At 57.2% G+C, this 11,771-nt stretch overlaps 1 protein-coding gene across 5 annotated transcripts in view; it reads left to right on the forward strand.

Annotated features, from left to right (window-relative positions):
* The window catches only part of NOL4L (nucleolar protein 4 like), a 49,773-nt gene extending 38,704 nt beyond the window's left edge, over positions 1-11,069 (forward strand). For all 5 annotated transcript variants that reach the window (XM_072350097.1, XM_072350099.1, XM_072350100.1 and 2 more), the window contains 6 exons: positions 4,422-4,693; positions 4,907-5,092; positions 5,168-5,359; positions 5,476-5,598; positions 5,714-5,915; positions 7,047-11,069. In XM_072350097.1, the coding sequence (XP_072206198.1) occupies positions 4,422-4,693; positions 4,907-5,092; positions 5,168-5,359; positions 5,476-5,598; positions 5,714-5,915; positions 7,047-7,246 (1,175 nt within the window). In that variant the 3' untranslated portion in view covers positions 7,247-11,069. The remainder of the gene's footprint in view (positions 1-4,421; positions 4,694-4,906; positions 5,093-5,167; positions 5,360-5,475; positions 5,599-5,713; positions 5,916-7,046) is intronic.
* Positions 11,070-11,771: the final 702 nt, after the last annotated feature.

Genomic DNA, 11,771 nt, shown 5'->3' on the forward strand with positions numbered 1-11,771 from the left:
GACCTGCAGGGAGCAGGCGTCCCTCTGCACCCCAACCCCGGGGCTCTGCGTGCCGCTCTCTTGTGCCCCCACCAGGAGCCGTTCCCACCTGGTCTCTCTAATTTGTATTAAGTGTCCCTTCCTCGCAGGCTCTCCTCCTCCCCTCCTTCCCCCTTCTCGTCTCTTTTGTGAGTGAATAATTTATGGCACTTTTCATCTTCCTGGCTGTTGTTACACTCAGATGTCTGCGGGATGCTTTGAACACTTCTGACACTCACTCGCAGGCTGGATGCAGAGCTGCAGCCCACAACACAGCGCTGGGCACTCCAGCCTGACCGGCCACGGGCACGGCCACGTGGGCACTGTGGGCACAGCTGGGAGTGCAGGTTCAGCTGGGTTCTGGTGCTCTGTTCCATCCATGGGTGGTGAGCACCAGCTGTCCCCATGTCCATCCCTGTCTCTGTACCCGTCCCCATCCTGGCCCAGGGCTCGGCAGCCTCTGCCCGGCCGTGGCAGTGCGGGGCTGCGGCGAGGTTTCCGTGGGCTGCTGGCTCTTACATAAGCTCATTGTTTTCCGAGTCAAAAGAGGTTTTGTCCTGGCTCTGGAGATGTGACAGGAGGAGGAACAATTTGCCCCATTCATCTTTAATTCTGCCTTTGGACAGCAGCGTGGTGGCCTTCGCTGACATAGATGTTAAACCCAACCACTTCCCTGCCGTAAAATCTCCCGGGGAGCAGGTGTTGGAAATCTCCCCTTCCCCTCCTGATCTCTGCAAATCCAGTGTCACAGAAATCAAGGATAATCCAGCAGCCTCTTCAAAATGAAAACGCTGAGCCCTGATTAATTCATTTAATAAGTGACTGATCCCTCCTCCCCCATCACCGCTACCCAAGAAGCCATTTTGCTTCTCGCTTCCCTGGGATTGGCGCAGCCGGGGAGGGATGGAGGCCACAATAGACTCCAGGCTGCATCCCCATCCCCAGCTCTTATGGTGCCATCGCATCACCCCGTGCCACACACCCCTGGGCTGCCCTCAGCCTCCAGCCCAGCTCCAATACCTTCAGGAGGGCAATGAAATATTTTGCTTCCCGACCGTAAGATCAAAACAGCTCCAAGTGACATTGTTTTTACAGATCCATCTGCTTCAATTAGGGCGTGGGGGTGGAGCAGGGGGGCTTCCAATTATCCTCATTAGAGGGGCTCCTCGCTCAGCCAAACTCCAGCGGTGAGCAGGGAGCTCACGAGGCTCGTGCTGGTTGATAATGAATATATTCATGGCTGCACAGCCTGGCTTTGCTCTACCGCTGCTCGTGGAGCCCTGCTATTTATTTGTGTGCTTTGGGTGCTCGCTGGGGGGTTGCAGAAGACCTCCCAGGTGTCAGGAGTTCTGCATGATGTGACTGGGGGTGCCGTGGTGTTGCAGGGTGTGGGGACAGGTTGGGGCCAGGCTGTGGCAGCTGAGAAGGAACCCAAATGCGGTCCCGATCCCACGGAGCTGCCCTGCATTGCCTCCCAAAGGCATCCCCGTTCTTAAGCTGGCTGAAGCCATTCCTGCTCTGATCCAGGGTCCTCAGCAATCTGGATTTGCGGCCGTTCCTCTGCCCACAAGACAGATTAATCCACCACTCTATATGCAGATCTTCTGGGAAAGCATAACCCGTACAAGTGTAGAAATAAGAAAATGATCAGGAGAGGTGGCTTTACTTACATTCAGCCTTGTTTTCAACTGGAGTGTTCTTGCAGTTGGTACATAGGAGCCACAGGAGCTGCGGCAGAGCTGGGGGCCATGCAGGGGTGGGCAGGGCAGGGTGCCCAGGGCGGTAAGGGGTGCTTGGGGCAGTAAGGGGTGCTTGGGGCAATGTGGGGATGCTTGGTGCAGTAAGGGATACCCGGACAATGTAGGGCTGCCTGGGCAATTTGAGGATGCCAAGGACAGAGCAGGGATGCTCAGTTCAGGCTGGGGATGCTCAGAGCTCTGCAAAGTCCTCTCCCTGGTGTCGCCTCTCAGTGTGTTGGCACAGTGGGATTCTTGTGGCGGGGGGCCCTGCTGAGTGCCAGGCACAGTGCTGGGACTGTCTGCCCCCTGAGGACTGCCGGGAGGTCGCTCTGATAGCTGCAGGGCGGCACTGATTGGCCATGAGCTGTTGCTGTGGCCGTGCCTGGGCTGGTGGCGGGGCATGGCATGCAGCTCATGCCTCCATGCGGAGGAATAATGCTCCCTAATCCTCCCAGAGGCATCTCTGGATGAGGCCAGAGACTCCCTCTAAGAGCAGAGCTGGGGGAGGGACAAGGCTCAGCCCTCACTGGGTGTAGTACCACCCCACCTGCCCCGAACCAGCGTGGAGCCTGCACCCAGAGCCCAGCCCCAGCCTTACTGGTGGATTTGGCTGCAAGCCCACATGCCAGCGCAGGGCATGCATGGGACAGAGGCTGGGGAGCTGAGCGGGGAGGGCTGGGCTGCTGGGCCAAGCCCTCAGACATCCTCTGTGCCCCCTGCCCCTGCACGCAGCTGTACGTGGGGCAGAGACCAGCATGGGGACAGAGGCATGGAGAGTGCCCAGGTGCAGAGCCAGCACTGGCCTCAGCTGGCAGCCGGGGCTCCTGCCTGCACCCAGAGCAGTAAGTGGGTCAGCGAAGGGGGGAGGACGGGAGGAGGCTCTGCAGGCTCTGTGGGGGTGTTCCAGTTCTGGGGCTCGTGGGGAATGGAGCCGACTCAGAACAAGGAGCGCCCATTCCTGTGCTAGGGTGGTTCAGGACAGGCACGGCCCCCGCGGGCTGCTCAAATGCCTGAGCGTCCTCAATCTGTTTATTTTAAGGTTTACAAAGTCCTGCACTGCTGCAGCCTCCACTGGGGTCACAGGAAAGTTTGCTACAGATCTCATTAAAGTTCCTTGCAGATGCTGGCAGAGGAAGGAGGAGGAGGAGGAGGAGGAGGAGGGTGGCAGCAGCTGGGCACCGTCCCGCACCCCGTGCCTGTGTGCACCTTTGGACCTGGCGCCCGTGTGCCGGGCGCTGGTGGCACAGTGCTGGTGCCACCCCACAGCCCGAGCCCATCTGGGGACCAGGGGCTGGGGATCACAGACCAGGGGCTGGGGACCGGGGACCGCCATCTGCTTGTCACCGGCTGCAGCTTCTTTGTTCGCAGCACACACTTGCACAGGAAGCGGCTCCCCACGTGCTTCGCCCTTTCCCTCTCGCGGAGGCACCTAATGAAATAAAGGATTTACTGCAGTGAGGGGGAGGGCAGAGGAGGGGGCTGAGCGGGGGCTGAAGATGTAGTGCTGGGGCTGGGCTCATGGGTGTGTGAGAGGCAGTTGGTGGTATGGGATGGGAATGGAAATGGAGATGGGGATGGGGACGGAGATGGGGATGAGGAGGGGGATGTAGATAGGGATGGGGATGGGCTCTGCTGCAGTCAGGCAGAGCAGCACAAACAGGAGCCTGGGGACAGTCAGGGGCCTCGGTGTGTGAATGGAAAGGAGAAAGAGAAAGCAGTGCTGTGTGCTGGGAAAGGGAATGGTGTGCTGCACTGCCGGGGTGTGGTGGTGATATGTCTGCTTGGGCAGTGAGCAGTGCAGGGAGGCTGTGGCTGCAAGGAGAGTTTTGCATTCAGAGCAGCAGTAGTGGGAAGAGGGCATTTGGGAGGGCAGGGAGAGAGTGGAGGAGGAGAGGACAAACGTGCCCTGAAGGGACCCAGTGTCCGTCTGCACTGTGATGGGCAGCGTGGTTGGCACTTCTGCCATATGGATAGCTCAGGGACATGTGGAAGTAGGCAGGAAAGGAGATCAGGGCGGACAAGGTCAGTGGGGCTGCAGTGAGTTGGGGCAGGTCAGATGTCTGTGAAAGTCCCTGTCCCCTTCCCAGAGCAGCTGAGGGCTCTGCAGGCCGTCACCAGAGCTCCCAGGCAGCTCCCCAGCCCCACTGCTCCACTCCAGCCCTCCTCGAGCCTCTGTGAGCTGTACTTTGTCACCTCAGTTCTGGCCAGCCTCTGTCTGTGCCAGGTGCTGCCCTCGTTAAAGCCATTGGAGACAAGGGATTCAGGCAGGGAGAGGAAATGCCCCTCTCTCCTCCCTGCAATGTAAACAGAAACCTAAAAGGACCAAATTCCAAAGTTCTTATTCAAGCCAAGGTGCTGCAGGCCCCAGGCAGAGGCGTGGGCAGCGGGATCGTCATCTGCAGAGGGGATGGAGGGCCAGAGGGATGGGTGGATGGATGGACACGCTGTGGATGTGTGCAGGACACAGCGGTGTCCGGCTGAAAGCTTGGCAGTAGATTGGTGGAGCCACGGCCCAGCAGTCACAGCAGCAGTGCCTGAAACTTGGGCTGCTGCCTGTGAGGGTCCCAAGCTGGATTCTGCAGCCTTTGTACCTGGGCCACGGGCTTCTCTCCACGAGGTCGGTGAAGGGTGACCTTGGAGGTGACCACACGTCTCTCCTTGCAGATGACTCCTCGTCAGAGAGCTGCAGCGGGAATGGCTCCTCCACCCTGAACCCCTCCACCTCCAGCAGCACGCAGGGCGACAGCGCCTTCCCCGAAATGAATGGGAATGGCACCGCAGCCCCCATGGACTTCACTGCCTCCACCGACGACCAGCCCATCAACCTCTGTGACAAGCTCACGCCTGCCCACGTCACCCCTTCCTACCAGTCGGACAGCTGCAGCACCGACGGGCTGCGCAGCAGGGTGAAGTACGCGGTGAAGACCACAGCAGAGGTAGGGGGCTGGGGGAACAGCACATGGGGAGTGAAGGCACTGGGATGTGCACAATGCTGGGGCTGGCACGGCCATGAATCCCTCTGCCTGGGCTGTGGCGGGAGGACGGGACATCAGGAACAGGGATGGTGGCAGCAAACCAAAGGGAAAGGGGTGAGCTACGGCTGGGGGAAGATTGGGGCTGCCTGCTAAAACCCTGTCGTCCCCCTCCAGTCCCCACCGTACAGCTCTGGCAGCTATGACTCCATCAAGACCGAGGTCAGTGGCTGCCCTGAGGACCTGACAGTTGGCAGAGCCCCCACGGCTGATGAGGATGATGATGACCATGATGACCACGAGGACAACGATAAGATAAATGACTCAGAAGGGATGGACCCGGAGCGGCTAAAGGCCTTCAACGTAAGGACGGTGCCGCGGGGCAGCAAGTTTCCCCTCCTGTGGGTTCGGTGTTCCCACCTCTTGTCTTCTCTGCAGATGTTTGTGCGCCTTTTTGTGGACGAGAACCTAGATCGGATGGTTCCCATCTCCAAGCAGCCCAAAGAGAAGATCCAGGCCATCATCGAGTCCTGCAGCCGGCAGTTCCCCGAGTTCCAGGAGCGAGCTCGCAAACGCATCCGCACGTACCTCAAGTCCTGCCGCCGCATGAAGAAGAATGGCATGGAGATGGTGAGTGGCTGTGCTGTGCTGTGAGCGTGGCTGTGCCGTGCCCTGTTGCGCCGTGCCCTGTTATGCCGTGCCATAGCAGTGGGCCCTGAGCACTGCTCTCCCTTGTGTCCTTGCAGACCAGGCCCACGCCGCCGCACCTCACCTCAGCCATGGCTGAGAACATCCTGGCTGCTGCCTGCGAGAGCGAGACGCGGAAAGCAGCCAAGAGGATGCGGCTGGAGATCTACCAGACCTCACAGGTACCGTGCCTGAGGCTGGAGTGTGTGGGGCAGCACTGTGAGCAGTGGGGAGGTGGTCTCTTGCTGCTGGAGGCCATCAGCCTTTCTGCAGCCAACCTCTGTGCTTCTTTTGTAGGACGAACCGATCGCCCTGGACAAGCAGCACTCCAGAGACTCCACAGCCATCACCCACTCCTCCTATTCACTGCCAGCTTCATCCTACTCTCAAGACCCCGTCTACATCAATGGAAGCCTCAACTACAGCTACCGTGGCTATGGGTCCCTGGGAGGCAGCCTGCAGCCGCCCGCGCCACTCCAGACAGGGAACCACAGTAATGGTGAGCAGCCCTGGCAGTACCCGGCCCTGGCAATAGGGTGAGGCAGGGGCTGGACCCAAGGGAGCCCCACTCCTATAGAGCCTCTCCGAAATGCCCCTGTGCCAGCAGCAGAGCTCTCTGCCCCGCCATCCAGCTTGCTTCGTTAGCAAGCAGTTAATTGTTGAACTGAACTTGGAAGGACAGTGTAAGTGGAAATGGTGGAGGGAAGGAGTGTCACTCAGAAAAAAAGGGAATCTGTACCAGCCATTCATTAATGATTAACAGAGTGGTGCCTATCGCTGCTCTGATCTCATTGCTGGTATGAGCCGTCCCTTCCCCGGCCTTCATTGCCTGCTTTCAGAGACAGGGACAGGGATGGGGATGGTGCAGTCTAGGGGCACAGCTCTGGCTGCAGCTCAGGAGCATGTCTATGTGGCAAACAGGATGGATGCCACAAGGCAAGGGAGCTGTAGGGGGCACATGAGGCCTCAAACAAGTGAGCAGCATGGAGCAGCGTGAGCTGGAGCAGGGCACACAGGGAGGCAGTGTAGTGCTGGCTGCTGCTGGAGGTGAACAGGATGGGGCAAAGCAGCCCCTTGGCTCTGCCCCAGTGGCCACTCCTTCCCGGCCCGCTGCTTTTACCCACCCCAGCTTCCTGCCCCTGCCCTCCCTGATGGAGCACGGATTTGAAGGGATGTGATTTCCGGAGTCCTGAGAGATGCCTGTCTGGGATTAACTCTTATCATCCCTTCCTAATGCTTCTTAACCCTGAATAAAGATCCCACCCTGGCCTCCAGCTGCTGAGACCTAATCCTTGTGGCTGCAGATCCTGGTCCCCCTCAGCCCAGCCTTGGCCCCGCCGCCCTTCTCTTACCAGACATGGGCACCGAGTGCAGTTCCCATGACACGAGACAGCAAACAGCTGCAGGGAGAGCCCTGGTGTGAGCAAACAGGCCCTGTTTGCAGCAGACGTCAGCCTATTGGCTTCTTTCTAACGGATCTTTAAACCTCTGCTTCCCAATTTTCTTTCCTTCTCCCAGTCACTCACCCAGCCCCGGGTAGGTCTGAGCGCAGCAGCAGCTCCCACCCATGGGGCAGACCCGAAGCTTTGCAGGACTGCCTCTCACTCATGGACTCTCCTTTCCCTCGCAGGTCCGACTGACCTCAGCATGAAGGGGGGGGCCTCCAGCACGGCCCAGTCCAACAGCACCAGCAGGGGGATGCAGGCTGCCCAGCTCAGCCCCACGGAGATCAGCGCCGTGCGGCAGCTCATCGCCGGCTACCGGGAGTCCGCGGCATTTCTGCTCCGCTCTGCAGATGAACTGGAAAACCTCATTTTACAGCAGAACTGACTCCTCGTGGCTGCGGCGCTCCTCTGTCAGGAAGACAATTTACACCTGCTAGCAATTGGCTCCCAGCGGTGTCCCGCTCAGGACCGCCACCGTCCTCCCGTGAAGCGGCGGCTCCGCGTAGTTGTAGAAGGTGGAACCCAACAGAGCTGTTTTCTTTTACACTCCGAGCACCTGGGACTTCAGGCACGAGGCCACGTTCCTGACCCGTACCAGAAGCCAAACGTGCGGCTTGGGAGGATGCAGGACCTCGAGGGCAGAAGGGAGCCTGGGGAGGTTTGGGGCTGCAGATGTATTTAGAATGACCTTGATGGACCCAAATGTTAGAATCCCGTCCCCAGATAATTTCCAAGTCTTAGGTGAGCCGAATCACGTATTTATTGAGAAATGGACCCTCTTCTCCCCTTAGTAATTTATTTTTCTGAAAATGGATTCTTTTGAGTTTGTACAGATTGCCGGTTTTGTGTCTGTCTGATCAGAAGGAATTTGTTCCTGTGAGATAACACATTCCATATCACGACACTACTAATTCCCAGGCAGCTCCGCCTGTTTCTCTGGGCAGCCCTCATCCCACAGGGCACGTGTTTGCCACCACCCGGCCCCACGCAGCAGCAGTGGGGCTGCACGTCCTGCAGAGACTCGGATGCCCAGCAGACCTCGTGCTAGAAGGACGTCTCGCACTTGCTAAGTCACGGCAGATAAGAAGGAAGGAAACACCCGAGAAACACTGTCTTGCGTTCACCATCCGCATTCTACCTCACACTCCATTGTGGGCTTTTTCCAGGACCCTCCCCGCCCCCCCGGCTCTGTGACTGTCAGCACAGTGGATGCGGATGGTGCCCAGGAACTGCCCGGTGCTGCCCCACAGCTCAGTGACAACAGCCCTGGGGCAGCAGCACAGCGCCTTTCCATCATGTGCGCTGTGCATTCAGCAGCAGCCCCCAGCCCAGCCCATCCCATTTCCCCCCTCCCTGCCCGCAGTCCTGGAACAAGCCCACAATTCCCATAGTGTGGAATTGACGCAGTCCGGTCGCCTCTCTGCCCCCTCCCCAACGATGCACTTCGTTTGCTCAGTGCAATACCTACAACCAGTGCTGCTAAACCAGGGACGCGCTCGGTGCCGCTCCTCCCCAGTGCTGGCGTGGCCCTCCCGGAGGGCAGGAATCGTCACAGCAGACCTATCTGATAGTACAGACCCACCACGTCCCGCGGGCATTAAGCTGAGGTAGGCGCTCTCTTTGGAGCCGGCTGTTTTCATTTTGCCCTTTTCTGGCTGCTCTGAGCCTGAGGCCGAAGGCTGCTGCCCATTCTCATGCTACAGGAGCCCCCAGCACCACGGGTTGTGGCATAGGCTGGTTTCTCACCAGCAGCAGAGCCGGGCAGCACAGTGCAGCCTTCTGAACCAACCGAACGCCCAAACACTGGAAGAAAAAACAACCCCCAGCCCTTAGTTTCAGTGCAGGAAAAGCCACCGGTGTGAGGACAGGCTCACCTGGCCCAGCACAGAAGGGATGAACCCTCACGTTGACTGCTCCGTTCCCATCACCGACACTTTGGTAACACTCACACAAAGGGGACTCGGTCCCTTTGGGGCGGATGGAACCCACGCAGCTCTGTGCTGTTGGGGCAGCTCTGGGGCAGATTGGCCCCATCCCCAACCCCGGTTCACGCTCCCCCTGCGCTCCCCCCTCCCTTCACATCCTCCATCCTCGGAATTTCTGTAAATATTTATTTTTGTGTGAATACCACGAAGTAACAAAACCTTTCACGAAAAATGGAACCCGCGGCCATTGGTGAAGGTCTGATGGTTAAAGGAGGAGAGGCAGAGACAATCGCTGTCCCATAATACTCTCTTTCGCACATGCTCCCACGTTGCTGCCCCTGCTCTGCCGCAGGAGGCTGCCCAGGGGCTCAGCAACACCCCCACATCCATCGCTATGGGTTCAATTGGCGCAGAGTCGGAGCTGTGTCCATCAGGCCGCCCTTGACTTTGTCTTAGCGTGGATTTGGAGTTTCGTAGCTCTTTTCTAAGCTGCTGCAGAACGCAGCGGAGGCCCCACGGTTGCATAGGAAGGACACTGAGCAACCCAACCTTGCCCTAACTCAGCCCATAACTCAGGGCTGCCCGGCACAGCCCTGCTGCCAGCCACGTCTGTGACAAGCAATGAAACAAATGGGATTGACTACAGATTTCTGTCAGGGATTTACGGTGGTTTTCTTTGGGTTTTTAACTCACTTTGTTACTTCTTTTTTTTCCCACGAGCCGCAGAATTCAGTCCCTTTGGCGCGAGCTCCGTGCAGGTCCCACAGCTCCGTGCAGGTCCCACAGCCCCATTGCTGGCGCTGGGCCGTGCGCTCAGTTCCTTTAACACAAACTCATTGCTGACTGAGTAAACAGATCTCTGTCGTTTCTCCCTTTTGGGGTCACTCCCTGCCACCTGGAGGGGCCGTTCCCATGCAGGGTCTCTCCATGGCAGCACTGCGGGGTGGTGGCACTCAGACCTCCCGACCCGCGGTCGGAATCACTACTACCAGTCCACGACAAATGCTGCTTTGAACTCAGAGGGTTTCGTATACTTTTGCTTTGTAATTTTTTTGTAAGACTTTTTACAAGGTAGCGTAATGCTTCACCGGAACCCCGACTCCGATCCGTCCATGGTCTGATTTTTATATGATTTAGTGGTGCTTTAGGAACATTCGTTCGGTTGTTTCGGAGCTGGTCCGGCTCGGGTTTGTTTCGGTTGGTTTCTTTTATTTCTTTTCTTTTCGTTTCCGCCTGTATCTACCTAAGACCAATGTGAACCTTTGTATTTTTGCTCCTGATTTTGGACTCAGTGAAAGTGTACTGTTTACATGTACAGAACTCCCACCCCAACCCCCCCCCTCACCCCGTGTGTTCTGCGCGACCGCTGTTGGGGAGGAACCGCCCTGCGCCCGCTCGTCTGCTTGACCAAGCCACGGTCAGACCTCACCCACACCTCCCCACCCCGGGGATGGCCCCCAACACCCCGACCAGCTGCTGGAGGCTTTTCCAGCGGCCGATGCAAAGGTTGATCTGATCTGAGATGGGAATTGATGTGAAGCTGCGGCTGAGCGGAGCTCCAAAGCGGGCAGCGCTGATCGCTTCGCCGTTCCCTCCCGGCACAGGGGGTGAAGCTGCCCCTCGAACCACGAGGAGAACCGGCATATTGGAGAACAGCCGTGGGGCTGAGCTGGAGCCGAGCAACCCGCAGTGCTCAGCGCCCAGGAAATGGGATGGGGTGGGATGGCAGCACTGCCCAGGGCTGGGGGGGGAGGAAGGGAGGGGAAATCGAGAAGGCATTCGGCACTTAATCCAGCTCTTAAGGCGACACTTTATTGCTCAATCGATGGGTTCGTTTCAAAATGACGTTTCTGCAGATAGGCACCTATGCAACTTCACGTGGCTCTTAAGCAGATGAGCACTTCCTCCTCGATAAGAGTTCTTTGTGTTATATACTGTGGATTTTTCCAGTAAATGTGGCTTAATATTTTAATTCTTAGAACGTGTGTCTGTTATGTACGTGATGCAACTCAATTCTGTTCTGTTTGTGGAATGATTAGCACAGGCCCACTCCCCGTTCCCCTCACTTAACGAAGACCAATGAGCTGTTAATCGAGCTGTTATCTCCATGGTATTACTGCTAAATGCACTGATTTCATACCTATGTGGAATCCTCTTTTTTTTTCTTTTTTTCTTTTTTTTTTTTTCTATTTTTTTCTTTTTTCGTTAATTTTTATTTTTTCCTTTGGAATCTGTATATCATATATAAGACTGAATTTGCTCAATAAACACTGTATAACAGAAGGGCTTCTCCGCTCCGCTCTCAACCCCGGGGGGTTCAACCCCAAACAGCATCAAATCGGGGTCTTTGGAGAGAAAAGGACCAAACGTTCAGCAAGGAGCTGTGATGGAGGTTGTGCTGCCCATTGGAATGGAGCGCAGGGAGCAGCACAGCCCTCAGCTGCTCTGCTGACTGAAGTTGGTTGGTGGGATCTGGGGGGGAGCTGGGTTGGGTTTCTTAATGAGACTAAGGAGTTCCCATCAGAGCCTGGGGGAAGCTCTGCCCCTCCTGCACAACACTGATCTCTCGTGATCAGCTTCATTCACTGAACACAACAAAGCTTTGCACCCTCAAAACGTCCATCTCCAAGCGCTACGTGGGTAGAACCCCCACAGCTGCAGCTGGAGGACCTGGATGAGCTACACACACACACACACACGAGGCCCAGCCTGGCGTTCCCATAACGCAGCCCAGACCTCAATTATTTAACAGCATTAGAGCTCACTTATACAACAACCCCACTTGGTTATTACAAAGACCCAGAGAGGTGTTTGCAGACCCTCAGCAGGCAGGAGAGCTCAGCATTAAAAGCATGGCGGCACCAAAAGCAGAGTGCAGCACTGCTATCACTGCGCGGTTCCCTCCCTGCAGCCCCAACCCCAAGCCATGAGCTCACCACCAGCAGCACCTCCATGCACTGAGACCTCCATGCACTGAGGCCAAGC

This window comes from Excalfactoria chinensis, chromosome 15, assembly GCF_039878825.1.
Source record: "Excalfactoria chinensis isolate bCotChi1 chromosome 15, bCotChi1.hap2, whole genome shotgun sequence".
Taxonomy (NCBI): domain Eukaryota; kingdom Metazoa; phylum Chordata; class Aves; order Galliformes; family Phasianidae; genus Excalfactoria; species Excalfactoria chinensis.